Source organism: Magnolia sinica, chromosome 1 (genome assembly GCF_029962835.1).
Source record: "Magnolia sinica isolate HGM2019 chromosome 1, MsV1, whole genome shotgun sequence".
NCBI classification, from domain to species: Eukaryota; Viridiplantae; Streptophyta; class Magnoliopsida; order Magnoliales; family Magnoliaceae; genus Magnolia; species Magnolia sinica.
Window position 1 is genome coordinate 6,702,307 of NC_080573.1, and position 20,479 is coordinate 6,722,785.

Genomic DNA, 20,479 nt, shown 5'->3' on the forward strand with positions numbered 1-20,479 from the left:
CTGTTGTGACTGAAATTACAATGGGTTTGCAATGACTTTGAATATTTCTTTTTTTCTTTTGATGTTTATGATGTCAGGAAGCCCTGTTGTTCACCATCGTCTCCTGGGCATGGTTGGATGATGGTACCCTTCCTAACTTTCATGCACTGTTGATTGGTTGGTAATTAGTTTAATCTTGTTGTTCACCATCGTCTCCTGGGCATGGTTAGATGATGGAATCCATTCTAATTCATATACCTTTAATCTTGTGAAGACTAGATCAAGTAAGTTCAGTTTGATTTTCATGATTCTTGATGCAAGCATAAGATCTCCCTGATCTCTACAAGTGGATCCTCTGAATCCCTAGTTTCCTTCCTTTGAATTCTTTAAAGTTGTAGATTAATCTCTCACCATCATTCATCACTTTATATCGGTTTAGATTTCATCTCATTCTAGTTCTAGTTCTAGTTAGTTTCAGATTACGTACAGGTTTCAGTCCCTTAGGATTCGACCTCAGTCTCACCGAGTTTATTACTACATCACAACCCTATACTTGGGGAGTGAACATTTGACATGTATTTGCTCATAACACCAACTGCATGTAAAATATTCAATTTCGTAGAGACCATGACATACATCAAAATGCCAATTATGCTTGAGTAGAGCACATGAGACATGAACTATTTTTCTTCATCTGTAATGAGACATTGGTTAGAAGAAAGCTGAAAGTGAGCACATTAGATTTGCTAACTGGCTTAGCCTTGTCTATCTCAAACTTCACCAATACATTTTCAAGGTATTCAACGTAAGACAACTACAACCTGCTCCGCTCCTTATCTCTATGTATATTAATGACGAGAATCCTCCTTACAACCCTCAAATCTTTCATTTCAAATGTTCTTAATAATCGAGTCTTCAGTATATTGATATCAGACATGATAAAGTTGAAAATAAATATGTCATTAACATATAATATCATTATAATAAATTCTTCATATCTTAGTGCCTTGAAGTAGTCACAAACTTATAAATTTAAAAATCTTCATTTTCTCCTCTGCAAATCCTAATTTTGACTTAGCCCTCTTTGTTTTACCCTAATCCTGCAATTACACACATACACACACACACACATAGTATTACAATCAGAATAGAAAACTAATTGCACAATTATGCAAAATCGTGCACCGTTGATTATCAACACATCGATCGAGCAACACGCGACTAAAAGTGTCCAGAGAGTTAATTGATTAATTCAGAATTTTCTCAACAATCGACCCAATCGGCCAATTGATCCAACTTGTTCAAAACTATTCAGAGACCAATCTATTTAATTTGGAGTTCACTCAATTGATTGATCGGGTTGTTCAATTGATCAAGATCTCTTTTTTATGATAGATTAAAGACATCCAGACAAAAGACGGGATTGTCAATCTGTGAAGGATTACGCCGAAGAATTTTATGACCAACCCATTAAAACGATCTGATCAAGACTGGGTCACAACAAGTCGTTAGACTCCGGTTGAAACTCATCCAATTCACTTGATTTAAACATGCTTTTAAGTTTTTAATCTATGGTGTTAATTAGATGCGTGAAACCAGATGGTTAAGACTGCCCAATCACTGCCATTTTCCAGCTACGCTTCATCACTGGGGTCCATGATTTGGACGGTCCAAAAGGATGTACATGCATTACGTGTAAATGCTGATTTACTACCATTTTCAAGATGGTGTTGAACCATCAACGTAGGCTAGACTCTAGAGCGAGAATATTGCGCGTGAAGAAGCCAAAAAGAGAATGAAATGACATTTGAATTTGGCCAAACACCAACCGAATGGAAGTGCCAGCGACCAGCCGCACCGTGTGAGAGAAAATCCCTTCGAGAAAAAAATGGGAGTTGTAGCGCACGAGTGCACCCGCCTTCACATTAAAAATAAGTATACATGTAAAAGATCTGATCCGTTCATCAGACGAATCCAATGTTTATATTTCATTAAATGAAAATTACACCGAAATGATCATATCTGGACCACTCATTACCGATAATTTGGACAGTTGACCAGTTTTCTCAATTGATGTTTTGCATGCTTGAGATCGACATGATGATAATATCGAACCGGTAGTTGTACCATGGTGTCCACTTTGAGTATTGTATAACGAATCGGATTTTGTACACGTGTTCCCATTTTATACGTGTCATGCGAGTGCTCTTTGAAAGTGCACTCGAGCGATTGCTCTTAACATTCCTCGATGCAAAAATGAAGACGAACGCTTCGAAAATCGAACGTTTTCTGACGGGAAATGATACGGTAGTTCCGGAAGAACCGGAATAAGGTAGATCCATCACTCCACCAAAAATGTTTCAGGGTTACGTATCAATCTCTACCGTCTATATATTAATTATTTTTGTCACAGATGATTTATTTTAAAAATCGTACATATTAGTTGTACAATCTGTTAATTTTACCCTCTTTCCTGTACTGAATGTTTGCCCGTTAAAACCTTTCGTTTCCTCCTATCTTCGTGAATGACACTGATCAAATCGATAAGATTATCTATCACACGTATATTTTAAAATATACTCCGTAAAGAAGACAATAAACTATAAGGACGGTCCAGATGCATACAACACGCTTACACGTGTGCTATGTACAGATGGTTTTACCACATTTCGCTTCTACCGGCTCTACCGTCTCATTCACCTTTTCACCTTTTACTGACACCCTTTCGACCAGCTTTAGAGTCAAAGCTAAAAGAGGAGCGGATTAGGTGAGAACCGGACTCACCAAAAACAGTGCACCCTTACCGTGGAGCCCACCTTGATGTATGTATTCTGCATCCACGCTGTCCATCTTTTTATCAAGATCATTTTAGACCATAATCTAAAAAACGAAGCAGATCCAATTATCAGGTAGACCATACCAAAGAAAAGATTGGATATTGACCATTAATGGGCCACACAAGTTCAGGATCAAGCTGATTTTTTATTTTTTTGTTTTAAATTCTTTCATACAGGCTTATGCGACGTTATAAACAGATTGGATGGAAAATAAACACTAGTAGGGCGTTCAATCACCGCTGTTTCCTATGATTCAATTACCATTGTTTCTTATGATACGGCCCACCTGATAATTGGATCTGCTTTATTTTTTGAGTAATGCCTTCAAATGATATGAAAAAATGAATGAACGTAGTAGATACGGAATAAATACATCAAGATAAGGCCCCATGGTAAGGGGCCCACTGTCTTGGGTGAGGGCTGGCTCTCACCTTATCCACGCCTGGGTTAAAAGGTGGGGCGCGCTATGGCTACTCACACATGATGCGGTAGAAGAACGCAATATGACAGAACCATATCTCTGCCGCTCACGTGGAAGGATGATCTATAATCTCGATCCAAACTTGGAATGAAATAAGTTTTAGTAAGCCTTTCGTTTATACAGCCTTGACAAAGGCTAACAAAGAATTACCCTCTGGATCCTTGCTCTTGATGGGGGGTAGGCTCTCGGGAGTTTTAACACCCGGTCAAGGGTTTGAGCATCTATAGGTGGTGAAAGCCCACCACGGCGTGAGTGTGGGGGTGTGTTGAAAAAAAAGAAAAAAGAAAAAAAGAAGGAATCACCATCTCAAGGTTTTAATACCACTAAAGAAATTTCATAACAAAACATGTGATATGCTGATAAAATTTTTGGTACGTTATTAGTGGAGATATTGATTAAATTATCATTAAAACAGAGAATTTAGTTGGCAAAAAAATTGAAAAAGATAGAATCTTGTAAGTACCATGAATCACATTACTTTCAGGAATATAATTCTCACAAAATTTCTTAAAACCTGAAATTTTATAGCAAATGTACGTGTTTTCTCACAAAATCGACATCTTCAAATGGCATAACAAGTTAGTTGACATTAGAAATACTATAGCACCGAGATCCATAAGTCATGCATTTTGTGACCATGCCTAAATAAAATGTTAGGGTTATTTTATACTCAATACTTCAAACACCAATTTCTTCATATTAGAAATGAATACTCTTGAATGAAACATACTAGGCTTAATTAGGTCATGATTTAGGACTATTTGATTCTAACGGGTTACTTTCACTTTCGTTCAGGTTTATCTTGCTCAAACTTAATAAGAATGCATCTGCAGCCTGCTAAGTTTCCCACGCTTGGCATCCACGTATGTTTGTTTACCTGGGACTTTGGCATTGTGTATGTTTACATGGAACCAGGACTGAAATTAGTGGGTGTCGTTATGTACTGTGACCCGAAAGTCATATAGACTACATGTGTACGCTGAATGTGGGCTATCTTCTCAATGTTTTCCAAACCATTGGGTTCTCAACACGTGGGGCCTACTTGATTATCAGAATGTCTTGGGACCACGGAATATGCGTTGTGGGGTGGATACGATGAACAACCAAGATCTATCAAACGACAATGGCATATGTAGGAACGAATTAGTATGATAAATTTCAATATATTGCCATAGGATTGGTTGGACCACAGCCATTAGAAGTGATTTATTATTATTATTATTATTATTATTTTTGCAATGATCTAAACAGTTTGTATAACTACAAGTGGCCCTCACTGCCCAGAAAATCTATCGATGTCCAGAAAATATTTTACAGTATTATTAAAATGAGAAGGTGCCATGTGTAACTAGCTGGACTAAAGGTACTGTCTGCCCAGCGGATACATTCCAACCATTTATATGTGTGGGACATTCATCCCATCCAATAAGTCAGCCTTATGATGATGATCACCTTGTGCAAATTAACATCAACCACATCAACAACACCTGTGTTTTGGTTTCATCAATGGCCTGAAATGTTTGTTTTCTATAGTGTGGGCCATCTGAAGAGTCAAACCTTTTGTATTTTGTCAATGGATAAGTATTGTTTACTGGGTGTAGCCCTCACAGTAGGGCCAACCTATTGAAACATTTGGATGTCACGTGCACTTAAAGTTGGAATTTACGGTTAGGTGGACCATTACTTGCTGTCCCAGCGGCTGGACTTAAAACTTATTTAAGTAACCCCATCGTATTAAAAAAAAAGAGCCAAACAATCAAAGGATTAAAATATTATATTTGTTGTACCTTATTTTTAATCATGATGAGAAAAGCTAATAAAAAGGAACATGTGGCATTGCATGAGAAATAGGAGGTGAAGTTTTTTGCAGAATTATAGTTGACATTAATTCAATTCTACACGTTAGCGGATGGTCGATTAAATGATGTGGTCGAGTTATCCAAAAGTTTATACAAAAAATAATGAAGAGAAATAATAATTGGTCGATGGGGAAAGAACCATTACAAAAGGAAAATATTATAGAAGAATAATCTAAAGAAAAACTTTTCAACTATGTTAATCATTGAAATGATGGAAGGAAAACCTAGAAACAAATAAATTTATTTTTTATCTCAACTTATCCCAAAAATAATGGTAATTAAGTAGTAACAATTCCTAGGTAAAGTCCTTATTTGTAATCCAAATTTATACTCTACAATTAGATTTGATCTTTATTCGATATCACATTTTTTTTTTTTTTTTTTTTTAAGATGCATTCTTGGCATCACTCTTGATAATTAAGTGTGAGTTTTTTTATTTTGTTTGATCATACTATTATTCTAAAAATAAACTCGACCTTAATCATTGTTTAATCATTATAAAATTTCACGAATGTTAGATTACACGATTTTCTTGAAATCTGGTCACATATAAACTCATGTTAGACATATTCGCTTATTTCAATACTTGGCATGCCCGTACATATTACACATGACAGAAAGTAAACTGTACCGCCAATAACAATATGAAGTTACAATTTCTAGATGACCTAAATCCTAGAAGGGCCCTTCGTATAGACGGTTTAGATCTTCGAGAATGACATGGATGTAAGGCTAGGCTAAAGTCGCAACGCATTATACGGCAATATTTGTCGGGACGTATGATTGCAGACTTAAGGTGAAGTTCGAGCGAAGTTTACGGAAATTCCTGAACTGGTGGTAGATGACCGTTAATCCATATTATTACGAGCGGTTTCCTAAATGGCATTGCTTTGTTAAGAAATTACACATTTGCCATTACCGTGTCCTCGATACCGCCCGATCCCCCATTCAAAAAAGAATTCAAAAATCAGTCAGAGAGAGATAGAGATAGCTTCCTTCCTGCTGGTTAAAGCAACGGCTGAGATCTCCTGCTTACCTTCAACTACAATCCAAGGCCCACCACCCCAAGACCCAAGAACCCATCCATCTCTCCATTCCTCCTTCAAAAGCATGTCTTCCAGACCCCAAACCAAAACCCCTGCGAACGCCGGCAATCGCAGCCCTTCGATCGTAAGCCTCTCTCTCTCTCTCTCTCTCTCTCTCTCTCTCTCTCTCTCTCTCTCTCCTCTTTCCAGGGTTAGAGTTTCTCCATCTCCTCTTTCCTTCCTCTTTCTAGGGTTACGGTTTCTCCATCTCCCCTTTCCTTCCTCTTTCTAGGGTTAGGGTTTTTCTATCTCCTTCCCTTCCTCTTTCTAGTGTTGGGTTTCTATCTCTGATTTTGCGTTCTTTTTATTTTTATTTTACTGATTTCTGGGTATTACAGAAGAAAGAGAATCTTGATGTGATTCCTCCTCTTGACAAGAGGCAGAAAGTCGGAGTAGGCAAGATGGTGGGCCCCGCGAATGGTGTTCGTGGTCGCCAGGTGTTTTCGGTGGTCAATGCAGCTCAAGCTCTCAGTGGGAACGATCTGATGGCCAATGGCAGTTCGGAGTGCGGCAGCAGCGGTGGCTTTGAGTTTACAAGAGAAGATGTTGAAGCTCTTTTGAATGAGAAGATGAAGGGGAAGAATAAGTTCGATCATAAGGTCTTGTGTGCTGTCTAATTTTTTTCAGAATCTTTATTTTTCTTGATCTTTTCTACTGGTTAGTTTGATATTTTTTTTTTTTTCAGGGGAAGTGTGAGCAGATGACTGAATATATAAAGAAGCTAAGGGTTTGTATCAAATGGTTTCAAGAACTTGAAGAAAGCTATGTTCTTGAGCAGGCGAAACTTCGGGATATGTTAAAATCCACTGAGAACGAATGCCATGAAATTGGTATGTGAATTTTTAAAATTTGTGGTTTCTAATTTATGTTGGAAATCGTAACTAAAGAGTTAATACACAACGCTGGGTGCAATCATGGTGTGGCCCACTCTAGGTGATCTGGATCATTTTCATTTGGTGGGTAATGACACAAGAATTTCCCACATTGAACAGTTGTAGCCATCAGATTATGGTTTAAAAATGGCTGGTTAATCAGCCTGTTCTCCGTTTGGAATAGAAGAAGTCCTATTGGTTTGTTTCGGTAATCTGATAGAGTAAATTTTTGGTAAGTTTCCTCCATAATGGGTCCACCATATGAATGATCACGATCACTCGAGAGGTGGGTCCACCTGTACAGAATGCTGCTAAAGTATGACTGGCTCAGCGTGGGCATGGTATAATGACTTGTTAAATTCGATGTTATGAATGGATTTTTCCTCATACTTTATTTTCTTAGAGCTACAAATGAAGAGAAAGGAAGAGGAGATGAATGAGATTATCACGGATATTAGGAGAAAATGCACTTTGTTACAGGAGGAATTAACAAAGGAAAAATCCGAAAAATTGGTGAGATATATATGACCGAGTTATTTATGATAGCTTTTGTGATATAGCTGTTAACATATTCTTGTTTGGATATGAAATGTAGGCATTGGTTGATGCAAAGAGAGAAGAAACAGAGGCTAGAGTGGCTGCTGAAAAGTTGAAGGTATATTTGTCTGAAGAGCTTGAAAGGGCCCATCAAGAGGCGCTAAGTGCTAATCAGCAGGTAATGCTAATGATTTTATTTGGGTTTATCTGACCATTTGCCTGAGGATATGTATAGCATCAATTAGGCCTTGAGTCTGTACTAGTGATGCACATGGTTCCCCATGGTTATCACTCATCTGATTGGTCTATGCACAAAAATCTCCATGATGGGACATCCCTCGAACCTCTTCATAAGTGGTGATATAGGGTCATCAGATGGGTCCATTATTGTTAGAAAAAAACTCTAAGAACCATAAGAAAGGGAGACACCACAAGGACAAGAGTGTAAGATTGACCCCATGAATTTCATCTGTTGGCCCCAGGAATTTCATCTGGATGTTGGATGGGGCACAGATGTGGTTCAGATTGATAAGTGGTTGAGTTGTGGGGCTGCCATTATTATTGACAGTGTCTATGATTTATACGAGGCCATGCAGTTATGCAAGGGGCTGCATGCAGGAAAATATGCAGTATCGGGACTAGTTTCAAAAGTTCAGTGACCATGTCAGGGGAAGTCCTAATGTTAGTTGAGGCAAAACTGGAAATCCTTGTGAACTAATAAATACAATTGTTGGCAGTTTATTTATTTATTTAATTTTTTCTTGGTCTAGTTTCCTAATTTGGTGGTCGTCCTAGTTGAACTTGCTCTTATTTTTATTAGATTCAAAATCCCTCATAAAGATGCGCATAATACTTGGAGAGGATCAAGCAACTAGGGTTCTCAACAGGCTGGGTTTGTTTACTGATGTATTTGTATCCAGACCCTTCAAAGTGAATTCAGCTCCTGTTGGATCTGGATATGGGTACCAATACCACATATGAAGTACTGGATCTGGACCTGATCGGATTCGGGTACACAGTTGGGACTTGTCTGATCTAGTTTTGAGTACGAGTTAGAATCCAAAATGGGGTTTTGATCTAGACTCATGTTTAGGTTCATATGAGAAACATTCATGGCTTTTAAGCGACAAAATATAATTAAACAAATTATAGAACTAAAAAATTCACACACTTGGGGTACTCGACCTGATTTCTAACTGGTTCTGAATTTGTAGGCCTGAACCTGGCCTGATTATTAATGGGGCCTGACGTTTGGATCCATATCTAATAAAAATGGACTGGATGCTCTGGGAATCCACGGATTCGGTTATCCTGTAACTTTGCATCTTATTATGTTTTTCCCCATGGATGGCATAACTCGGATGGGGGTATTTTACTCAAATTCATCCAAATAATAATATTTTTGTTTGGGTATGTAATGCAGGGGCATTTTCACACCGGGCTCGAGTGGGGTAGCCTGTGGGATGTGGGGACACACTTGGGGTGGGCGGCCTGTTTGAGGCGGGTGGCTCGTGTGAGACGGTATCCATGTGACGTGGGGCCTACGAAGGAGGGTTTGGCCGAGGTCCTAATCCATGTGATGTGGGGCCTGAGTTATGAGATCAAGGGATTAATTCGCCATGCTCTATCAGTTCGAGCTTTTAGAGCAAGTGGTTAATTGTCTTGCATCAAATTGGTATCAAAGGGGGAGGTCTCTTGTTTGAGACTCCTCACCGGGGGTGATTAATGCAGGGACATTTTCATATCGGGCTTAAGTGGGGTAGCTTGTAGGATGCGGGGACACACTCGGGGTGGGCGGCTTGTGTGAGGCTGATGGCTTGTGTGAGGCAGTACCCATGTGATGTGGGGCCCATGAGGTGGGTTCGGCCGAGGTCCTAACCCATGCGATGTGGGGTTTGGGCTATGAGATAAATGGATTAATTCGCCATGCTCTATCAGTTTGAGCTTTTAGAGCAAGTGGCTAATTGTCCCACATCAGTATGTTGTTCCCATAGATAAAATTATATATTCCTCATAATTTAAATGTATTCATTTAATATCAAACTAAGTATTGCTGTCTTTTAGTTGAACTTGAGTAAAAAAGTTTGAATATGGGTATCTTGTTCTATGCAGATAACGTCTCTTCAAGATATCAATAAGCGATTGCAAGAGTATAACACGAGCTTACAACAATACAATAGTAAACTTCAGACAGATGCTGCAACTGCTGCCGAGACAGTGTCACGGCTGCAAAAGGAGAAAAGCTCGATGATGGAAAACCTTAGTAGCTTAAGGGGCCATTCTGCCTTATTGCAAGAGCAATTGACTTCTTCCAAAGTGAGTATATTTCTTGTTTTTGTTCATTTTCTTTTGCATTTGTTATTTTCATCTCAAAGAATTGCGAATTATGATTATCTTATTAGGCATGGCCATGGGTTACAAAAAGTGTTTTAAAAATCAACAATACTATTGATGATATTGTCGATATTATTGTTATCGCCAAGTCAATGATATTGAAATTGCTAACAATTTAAAAATTTCCAAATATTGCCAATATTTTTTATAATTTCGGTGATGTTATCAATATAAACAGCATTCTGAGAAGACTTCTTATATAAGTTCCTTGGTATTGGCAATGCCATCGATTTTATTCACAATACTGGGGATAATATCCCCAGTGTTAGGTAAAATCCTTAAATAGGCAAAAATTGATGGCAAATTGGGAAATTTTCTGAAAACTCAAAAAATTAGGATATCAATAAGTGATTGTAAGCTGAAAATTAAAAGCCTTTTTTTGGGGGGGGGGGGGGGAGGAATTTTGTTCCTTATCGATCACCCTTAATTTTTATTGAATCAAAGTTTGCATTTGGGTAGAAATCTCAGCTCGAAATGATGAAAGATTCTATAGAAACTTTATTTATTTATTTATCAAATGTTAGCTTGGATTGCAATGGAAATTCATGTCTATGCATGATTTTCATGCATTGACATAGATTTGTGGTGAAAAAATTAGCATCTAAGTGAAAAATGGGGAAGATTTGTGAATTCCTAAATTATTTCATTTTTATATTGGAAAATGTGTTTTTCACTGTCAATTAACATGGAAAATTTTAAATTAACGAGTGTTCCCCGATCTATTGATTGGCTACAAATTTTATATATTTATTTTCTATTGTTTTTTTTTTTTTTTTTTTTGGATAACACATGGTTAGGCCCCAACAAAATGGAAACTTATTATGTAGTAGTTGGTTTTTTATTTTTTATTTTCTTATTTTTTTATTTTTTTATACAATATTTTGATTCTTACATGTGTAAACATGTCTTTTAACATCTCCTGAATTTTCACTGAAAAATTCTACCTCTTTCCAATGTTTCCGTAGTGTTTTCCTTAGACACTGATATTTTTCTGAGTATCGGCGATAATATCGGTGATATTGATACGTGTTTTTGTATCCCCAATCGTTGATACATGTAAAGATGTTGATACTCTGAACAATGGTTACAAGTCATGTATGTTATGCATATAAGTTGTATCCCACATGCTTGTTATATGAATTTTAAGAGATTTCCATGGCCAGAAGTGTGTAGAGCCCTGCCCAGCTACATACGCAAACGTGTGCGAATATTGCACACATGTGCCAGTTCCGAGCTTTCCATCACTAGGTCCCATTTAGATCTTTTTGCCCACAAAAAAGTCATTTCACTGTTTATCAAGTTATATTTCACTATTGATCATGCAATTACGCACGTTATGAAGTTCCTCACTGCTACGTGTTACACTAGTTCTTTTTGCATCTTGTCTCAAACAAAAGTTCTATCATCACAATCCTTTTACACCTCGCTTGGGGTCAGTCATTTTCCACTCTTCACCATAATGCTGAATGGCAGTAGATTCAGGTTTTGCTCTATCGCTCCCTCCACTTAACATTCTTCATTGATGGGTCCCATGGAAGGGCTTCTCAATATATTAATATGATTATGCTCCTTAATGCCCACATTGCACAAAAATGACAACTTAAAACCAGAGTAATTATATGATAATCTTGCAGGGCATAGTTGGCAGACACTCATTCAAGCATTGCATAGTACGTACTAGATACATCTTTTAATCCAAACCATCCAATATGTAGGCTCTACTATGGATAGCATCAATGTATTATAGCGCAAAATTTTATCGTACCTTAATCATTTGATTGGTGTCTAGCAAATGTATGACCGGAAAGAAAAGTGGTCAACTTTCTGAATTTGATGAGCAAATTTCCATTGGTTGGGTGATTAGGATTGTCCATTGATTCTGCTTTTGTACTGTTTTAAATTTTTATGTACTTTTTTGATGCTCTATTATCTTAATTGAAGTTATATGCTTGATTTGTTTCTTAGGCATCTCAACAAGAAGCTGTAAGACAAAAGGAAATGTTAATGAATGAAGTGGGATGCCTTAGAGGAGAGTTGCATCAAGTAAGAGAGGATCGTGATCTCCAACTATCACAGGTGCAGACCTTAAAGTCTGAAATAGATAGATACACCGAATTTACTGGAAAATCCTCTGTGGAGTTGGAAAAGTTAACTGCAAAAACAAATTTACTTGAGGTATGTTGGTATCTTTTCCTAAATTTCCATCTAGTTAACGAACTGGTAAGATTTGATATGCGATTTTGATCTTCTTTTACAGGATAGATGTGCTTCTCAGAAAGAAGAAATAAGAAAACTACAACATCAGCTAGCGGCTGCAAATGAGAAATTGCAGGTTTGTTTATTATGCTCTGCAGCTTTTTCTGGATTCCACAAGTCATTCATGGCTCTTTAGGATTGCTATCTTAAGTGTCAACAGATGTGGGCATTTGCCCAATCTTGATCTGCCCTTTACCTTTTAGACTATCATTTTGGAGTTGATATTATTTTAGACAAAATAGAAACATGGCTTTACAATATTCTTGATGTGTACCAGATTGATTTTGCTGTTTCTTCCTATCATGTAGATGGCTGATTTAACAGCCTTGGAGAAAATGTCAGAATATGAACAACAGAAGAAAGATTTAGAGGACCTAAGAATGCAACTAGCAGATGCTGATTTTCAGATTATAGAAGCAGAGAAGTTGCGAAAAAAACTACACAATGATATACTGGTATGAAGATATTATTGATTTACATTGTCAGTACAATAGAATTATTTTGGTGCTGAATCTTATGTGCGCTGCAGGAACTAAAAGGAAATATTCGGGTTTTCTGTAGAGTACGGCCTTTGCTACCTGAGGATGACTGTAATGGCACAGAACCAACAGTTGTCTCTTATCCCACTTCAATTGAATTTCTTGGACGAGGCATTGATTTCATACAAAATGGTAAAATATCTATTTAACCTTTTGGTTGGTGTTCACTACCACAATTTCTTGATTGTTGATATATTTTACTCTTATTAAAATTTAATTGCATGATTGTTTTTATAGATGATTTATGTGCTTGGGTGCTGCATGTCACACACTACGACATTAAATACTCATCGTATTTTCATTTTGCTAGCAGGGCAAAAGTATCCATTCACTTTTGATAAAGTATTCAACCATGAGGCTTCCCAAGAAGAAGTTTTTGTAGAAATCTCACAGCTGGTTCAGAGTGCTCTAGATGGCTACAAGGTGATCGAAAAGGACTCGACTGCATGTTGTATATGTTGAACACCTTTTTCTTCCCTCTGCTTCATGGGTTGGAAATTGGAACCTAAAATCTCTCTCCTCTCTCTCATATGTTTAAAACTCTACACTTTCTACTTTCTAGGCCTGGTTTCAATTTTGTATGTGTTCACTTTTAGTGGGTATGCTGGAATTGAATGAATAACTCATTGTTGGGACACAGAACCTCGCCCAACTCCACTGTGGTCATACCCTTCACAAGGGTTATTCATATTTTTGTGGGCTTATATTCATGGAGTCATTGGTTTGCTTTTTTCCTTTTTTCCTTTGTTTGTTTGTTTGTTTGTTTGTTTTTTTTTTTTTGTTTTATTTTGTTTTGTTTGTTTGTTTGTTTGTTTTTTTTTATTATTATTATTATTTCCAATGGTGGTATTCAGTAGTCTTCTCTATGTATTGGTAACTCTTCCTTTCAATGTAGTTTCCTTTATTGCTCCTTACTAAATTCTTGTTATCCATTAATAAGGGAAAATGTTTGTTGTGCTAATGCTGTGTGATTAATGGTACATGATTTTGTGGAATGCTTATAGGTGTAAACTTGGTGTCATGAAGCATGGACTTTACAAATTTGTGCAAAATGATATATACTTGTTTTTTAGCAGGTCTGTATATTCGCATATGGTCAAACAGGTTCTGGGAAAACCTATACCATGATGGGTAGGCCGGAAGATCCGGAGCAAAAGGGATTGATACCTCGTTCCCTAGAACAGATTTTTCAAACCAGCCAATCACTTTTATCCCAGGGGTGGTCATATAAAATGCAGGTCAGTGTCTAAATTTTTTGACTAAATATCTCCTTTGTTCTGATTTACGGGCGATCTTAATTTTGTTTAGATGTATTTTCCTTTTTAATGTTTGTAGGCATCAATGTTGGAAATATACAATGAAACAGTCCGTGATCTATTATCCCCAAACCGTTCAAGCAGTCCAGAAAATAGTTCACTAGGAAAGCAATACACGATTAAGCATGACGCAAATGGCAATACATTCGTCTCTGACCTAACTGTTGTAGATGTCTGTAGTATCAGGGAGGTATCCTCTCTTTTACACCAGGCTTCACAAAGCAGGTAAGACGTTCACAATACTGTTTTTATTTTTTATGTTTTTTGAAGTAGTACAACTAAGACCCCTTTTTGAGTGAAAAGTATGATATGCTCATTTGCTGTCTTCATGAAATCTGCTAGTTCATTTATCCCATCCTTAGAAAAGTGAAGAAGTTGGCATTCTTTTTGAAAGATGATAAATTTTGTTAAAGAAAAACTGAATGGAACAAAGGTAGTGATGGTGGAAACAGAAAAAGTCTTGCCACTCCTTAAAGAGGCTATCGTAGAAAATAGAAACAACAACAGTAAAACACTACAACAGAAAAAAAGTCGGAGGGAAACCCAAAGATACCACGGCCAGAGAAGCATTCTAACTTTTCTTTTTAAGACTGATTTTAGTCTTATAAGAGATCCACCATGGAACATCCTCGGAAATCCCAAATATTTAGAGGATTCTAAATATGTGTTCTTTTCTGATTTTGAACATGTTTATGATGGTGTAACGGTCCACTTTTTGGTAAGAATGCTCTTTCGGCGTGTCTGATGATTTGGGGACCAATCCAATGCCCCCTAAATCGGCCCCAAATTTATGCAATCAATGGCTACCAATCCACTAATGCATATTCCTAAGTATTTAACATCATTCACCCCAACTAATTACAAGAAAAAAATCGAAATTTAAAACTGACACCATTTATTTCAGAAAACAGCCAAAGATAAAGAAAACTTATAAAAAATAGAAATGAGATAAAAAAAGGTGATCTAAATGTAAATAGTCTGCATGTATTTCAATCATCCACACTCAAAACAAAAGAAAAAAATGAATTTTGTTGAAAATTTAGAACTGACATTCTATAGAAGAAGAAGAAGAAGAGAATTGTATGTAAAAAATAATAAGATTACATAAAAAAAGAACAATTATACAAACAACATCAAATCGACTAGAAATCTAGCAAGATATGGTCGATTTGGTGTTGTAATCTTGAGCTTAAGTATTTCTAGCAAGAAAGAATAAAAGAAATTGGATTTTTACCTCTGTTTTTTTATTTTCCCAAATGTGGCCCCCTGGAGCTTCAATACATCCAAAATGATATGATTGTGTTTTTATCTACAAAGAATGCACAAGAGCGGTCGAAATCACCTCAGAATAACCGATTTTGCAGACACCTTGGCTTTATTCCTTGGTGGTGTAGGAGATTTCTGTACTTCTGTACAAGGGTAATCACTGTATCCTGCATCATTGCTGAATATAAGGACTTGGCCGAGGAGTTACCATTTGGAGACCATCTTAAAAAACTGGAAACTTTGGTTGAACTGTCAATGTGCACCTCTCCCAATGACCACTTAATAAATTCATGAAAGGAGTCGATTCCTTGGTGGATGGATTCCTTCTCAACCTAATGATCCCAGGCCATGCCACCCCCACCATCTCGTAGCAGGCTAGACTTTTTCTTCCTTTGCAATTGCAAGTGAGAACAAGGCCTGATAGGAGATTGTCCCCATGAAACATTGTCCAACCAAGCATCCATCCAGATCAGACTGTCACTCGTATCAACGAGAAAGTAAATGCCCTTGCTAAATTCCATGGCAACTCTACACAAAATGCCCTTAGGGGTTGCTTTGGCTTGTTGACTCAACCTACTAATGGCTTTTAAACATTGGACCCTGTTGATCAAGTTCCAACTTAGAAAAGGACTACATCCAAAGCATGCCTGTCTCCTCACTGAATCTCAACCGCCATTTACTCAAAAGAGCCCAGTTCCTCTTTCTGACATTACCAATCTCAAGGCCTCCTTTCCTCATTGGCTTTTGCACTTCAATGTTTATTATCATCATGCGAACATGTGTTTTCTTCTGAGGCATTTCATTGCAATCTATTTCCTTCTCCAGCTTACTGTATCCGCGGAGGCCACTGTCACAAGAGGAATTATATGATCCTTAACCTGATGATATGTATATAGTGCTTGGGTCTTTAGTTTGTACAAGCAGCACAAATAGCTTATTGATCTGGACTGTTATCTTAGTGGACATGGCTGGACGATAGCCAAAAAAATCTCTCCTAGGCAAGGGACAATAATACTTCTTCGATTGGTGGTCTGCAAACAGATGATTAAGAGAGAATGTCAACTGTTCACATTCAGCTGAAAGAGCTCCGGAGATACTGGAGGGATTCAATGTTCTATATTTGGGAGGAATTTGGTGCTTGGTTTATCCTCTATGATCTCTGTCGGATTAACAGTTTGGGCACTAAACTGGAGACCAACTTAGTCAAAGTTCAAACTAGAAATCCAGGAGGGAGGGAGAGGTTGAAATTTCCAACAAAATGTGGCAGGAAAACTTTGTTGAGAATATGTTTTGACACCTTGCTAAATGTGTCCAACATGGCACTTTCTGATGACATAACCATGGCATTTTGTCCGTACAGATTTTGAAGTGTCATATTGTGGTGTGTCCAGTAATTTCCAAGTGCCCGCAAGTCATGGCGCTGCAAACCCAATAAGTAGAAATGTCCAGGTTACGCTGGAAAATTTCATGGATTTAGTTATTTTCTGGCTATCATTTTGCATGATTTAAATGACATAGTTTAGTAGGGCTGTCAATGATCTGGGCTCAGGTCAGGAAAAAAAAAAAAAAAATTTGAATACGCCTGGCCCTTCAGGCCTTGTTCGAACAGTTCAAAATCCAAGCTGAAGCCAACCCCAGGCTTGGCCTGTTGACAGCCCTCTAGTCTAGTCTACCTCAGATACATACTTGCTATGAGTATAACTTATAAACCATCTTTGGTTCTCTTTCTTATGATGTTGAAAATAATACTACCACACCATGGCCGAGGGATAGCTTGGTATTTAATTTTTATAAGCAACAAAGTTGAGTTAGAAACAAGAAACATATTCTAGTCAAGAGTGGAGATTGCCCAATATGTAAATAATTTTTAGCTGCTGCACCTCTGGGAAGGCTATCGATCCCATTGGTTTCTTTGGAAGAACATGATAAAGTTCTACATCAAGGAATTACAACCTACCCAATGCTTTGTTGATGATACATGCAAGTCACCAAAGGCTCGGGTTCTTTTTAACAGGCATAAATATCGTGTTGGTTGAATTTTCTCACTCACACGTGAAGTCTCCAAATGCTTGGCTTCATTTTAGCTGGCAGGATATCATGTTGGCTGAATGTCCCTCCACCATGATTTGGTGGTTGATAGAAAAGATTTGAAGATTTTTTGGCTTGCAAAGAGGGCGTTGGTTTTGGCTCATTCGAATTTTATCTTGAACCAAACAAAATGAGATGGTTTTGGATGAATCGGTGCAGAGTTCAGGTTGAATGAAATTGGTTTGATGTCCAAGTTGGTTAGGCTGTCTATTTGTTATTATTTATCTTTTATACTTGTCAAATGTTTCGTATGTCTTTAAAGTTCTTGGTTTAAACTCATTTGGGTTTTGTAAGTTCCGAGTTTGAATGCACAATGTTGTTGGTAAATGACATTTTTTTTATTATAAAATATTAATATTTACTTTTGCCTTCATTTCCTTTCGGCAATATCTATTTCAGTGTTTCCTGCAATTATACAATTCAGAATCTGACGCAAAAGTATTAATATATGTATCAAACTCCAGCTATTATACAACCCTTGATTCTCAAAACTGCAAGCTCACATGTCCCTATCTCTTTTATTTATTTGACATCCTCTCTTGTAGAGATTAGGTTGTTTGTTGCTGACAAAGGGTGCTTTCTTAGGTCTGTAGGAAAGACTCAAATGAATGAGCAGTCTTCGAGGAGTCATTTTGTTTTCACTTTGCGGATAACTGGAATCAATGAGGTAAATGCTTGCAACAGACCCTAATGCTTTATTTACTCATGTTCATATGCTGATATCTTCTTTTTCTGGGCCCCAGAGCACTGAACAACAAGTACAAGGTGTTCTAAACCTCATTGACCTTGCTGGTAGTGAACGTCTTTCCAAGAGTGGCTCAACTGGGGATCGCCTAAGAGAAACTCAGGTATACTCATGTTGCTATACTCCTTGCTGGTCGTTATTGTTGTCAATCAATGTTTATTTGTGAGTATATTTTTCATGTTGAATTTATTCTCTTGATTACTTTCAGGCTATCAACAAAAGTCTATCATGTTTGAGTGATGTTATCTTCGCAATTGCTAAGAAAGAAGACCATGTTCCATTCAGGAACTCTAAGTTGACATACCTTCTGCAGGTAAGCTCTCTTTGGAGGAATTCACTGGACCTCACCACATTTGAATTTGTTAAGTGTTAGGAAAAGGCTTTCCATTAAAAGAAATATCTTTGATGTTCATATAATCAAAGAAGCCAAACCATTTAGCAACTTTTGCACAATTAGTATATGTCTAGAAAGTGTGGAGGTCACTTCTTTTTAACTTCAAACTAAAGAATGCCACTAATTTCTTATGAATGGCAAACGTTTTAGTTGCAGAAAATCTGAGATTTTCATCTACCCCACCTTTTTTATTTTTATTTTATTCTTTTAATAATAAATAAAAAAATATATGAATGTTGCTATATTATCTGGAGATTTTCTCCCTCGTGCCTCTACATGCTGGTCAGATCATTCCAAGAGATTTGTCTCTCTGATTAGTGATCATATCCTCATGTCCATGCAAAGGGGGTTGAAATGTGGATGTTGTTTCTAAACATCCTCCATATGGATGGTGAAGATCTCTGATCAGATGGATTGTTCCATGTGACCCATAGAGAATGCGACCTATGGTTTGGATCAGCACGTGTTGACGAATAAGAAGCAAGCAACAACGGTTACATTTCTATCACACCTCACACCTCTTTTTGACATTTTACTAACCTTCTATTCTATATGATTGATAGCCTTGCCTCGGTGGGAACTCGAAGACACTTATGTTTGTGAATGTCTCCCCTGATCCGTCCTCGGTAAATGAGTCGCTTTGTTCTCTTCGATTCGCTGCTCGGGTTAATGCTTGTGAGATTGGTGTTGCTCGACGTCAGACCCATGTGCGGTCTGCTGATTCTCGCTTGAGTTACGGCTGAGTCGGGCAGCTTGCGGTGGTCCTGCTGTTGTTTTCTCCCCGTTGCAGCGGTGTAATCTGTTTGATATCTTACCAAAGATCGAAAAAAAAGGGGTTCCTAACATGAACTACATGTAATTTGTATATTTAATGAAATGTATTGGATTTGTATGGGGTATTGGAGGGAATACATGCCCTTTCAGTGAGCAGCTGAAATTATTTTTCTGCAGTGCTTTGTGCTGATTAATTTCTTTGTACTCATTCGCCCAAACATCACACATGTTTCTATTGTTTCTTCCATTGATTAGAGTAACCTTGTGCTTGAGCTGTCAGCGTTTCCAACAAATGGATGAGAATGAGATGGAACAAGGCCAAACACTGGCTGCATTTTATGAAGTGTATGATGCCTTGAGTTGCAATTGGAACCCAGTCCCAATGTCAATATGCTAAAGAAGGAAATAGACATTTGATTCTTTCCATTCTATTAGAACAATGATTGCAATTTAGTTCGATAGTGCATCCAAACGCACCCTAAATGATGCAGCCTTGTTTGGATGATTCCCAAAACCACCAAAAAGGTCTTTTGTATCGGCTGATTAAGAAAGAAACATCCGTTACGATCCCCGATGGTGGGGGCCACCTTGTTGCATGTACCTTACATCCACACCGCCCTGTTGTGACAGCTCATTTTATGGCATGATCCAAAAAAATGAAGCAGATCCAAATCTCAGGTGGACCACACTACAGGAAACAGTAGTGACTGTTAAAAACTAATTGTGGGCTACAAAAGCTTTGGATCAAGCTGATATTTGTGTTGTCCCTTCATCCAGGCATCAACACGTTGGATGGCAAATAAACAGTCCTGTGGCCCCCAAGATATTTTTAATTGTGGTATTCGATCACCACTTTTTCCTATGGTGTGGTCCACCTAAGATTTGGATCTGCTTCATTTTTGGGATCATGCCCTAAAATGAGCTTTTAAAATGGATGGACAGCGTGGATGTAAGGCACATATATCATGGTGGGCCCACAATCAGGGATCCACCCAAGCCGTATCATTTTAATCTGTGGGACCATAACTTTCCACCACTGAGAGTCGCAGACCACTAA

General features: G+C 37.6%; 1 protein-coding gene across 1 annotated transcript; it reads left to right on the forward strand.

Annotated features, from left to right (window-relative positions):
- The first annotated feature begins 6,127 nt into the window (after positions 1–6,127).
- LOC131237914 (kinesin-like protein KIN-14D) lies at positions 6,128–19,594 on the forward strand. The gene is made up of 17 exons (XM_058235974.1): positions 6,128–6,326; positions 6,580–6,840; positions 6,927–7,071; positions 7,517–7,626; positions 7,709–7,828; positions 9,763–9,966; positions 12,010–12,219; positions 12,302–12,376; positions 12,609–12,755; positions 12,830–12,971; positions 13,153–13,262; positions 13,916–14,077; positions 14,175–14,380; positions 18,095–18,176; positions 18,253–18,357; positions 18,463–18,567; positions 19,212–19,594. The coding sequence occupies exons 1-17, from the start codon at positions 6,267–6,269 to the stop codon at positions 19,389–19,391; spliced, it is 2,424 nt and encodes an 807-aa protein (XP_058091957.1). The 5' UTR covers positions 6,128–6,266; the 3' UTR covers positions 19,392–19,594.
- The last annotated feature ends 885 nt before the right edge of the window (positions 19,595–20,479 follow it).

Excerpts from the sequence above, each read along its gene's own strand:
- LOC131237914 (XM_058235974.1), top strand. The coding sequence starts at position 6,267 with ATGTCTTCCAGACCCCAAACCAAAACCCCTGCGAACGCCGGCAATCGC. Across the intron at positions 7,072-7,516 it reads GAACGAATGCCATGAAATTG|AGCTACAAATGAAGAGAAAG; the intron begins GTATGTGAATTT and ends TTATTTTCTTAG. Across the intron at positions 14,078-14,174 it reads GGTGGTCATATAAAATGCAG|GCATCAATGTTGGAAATATA; the intron begins GTCAGTGTCTAA and ends TAATGTTTGTAG.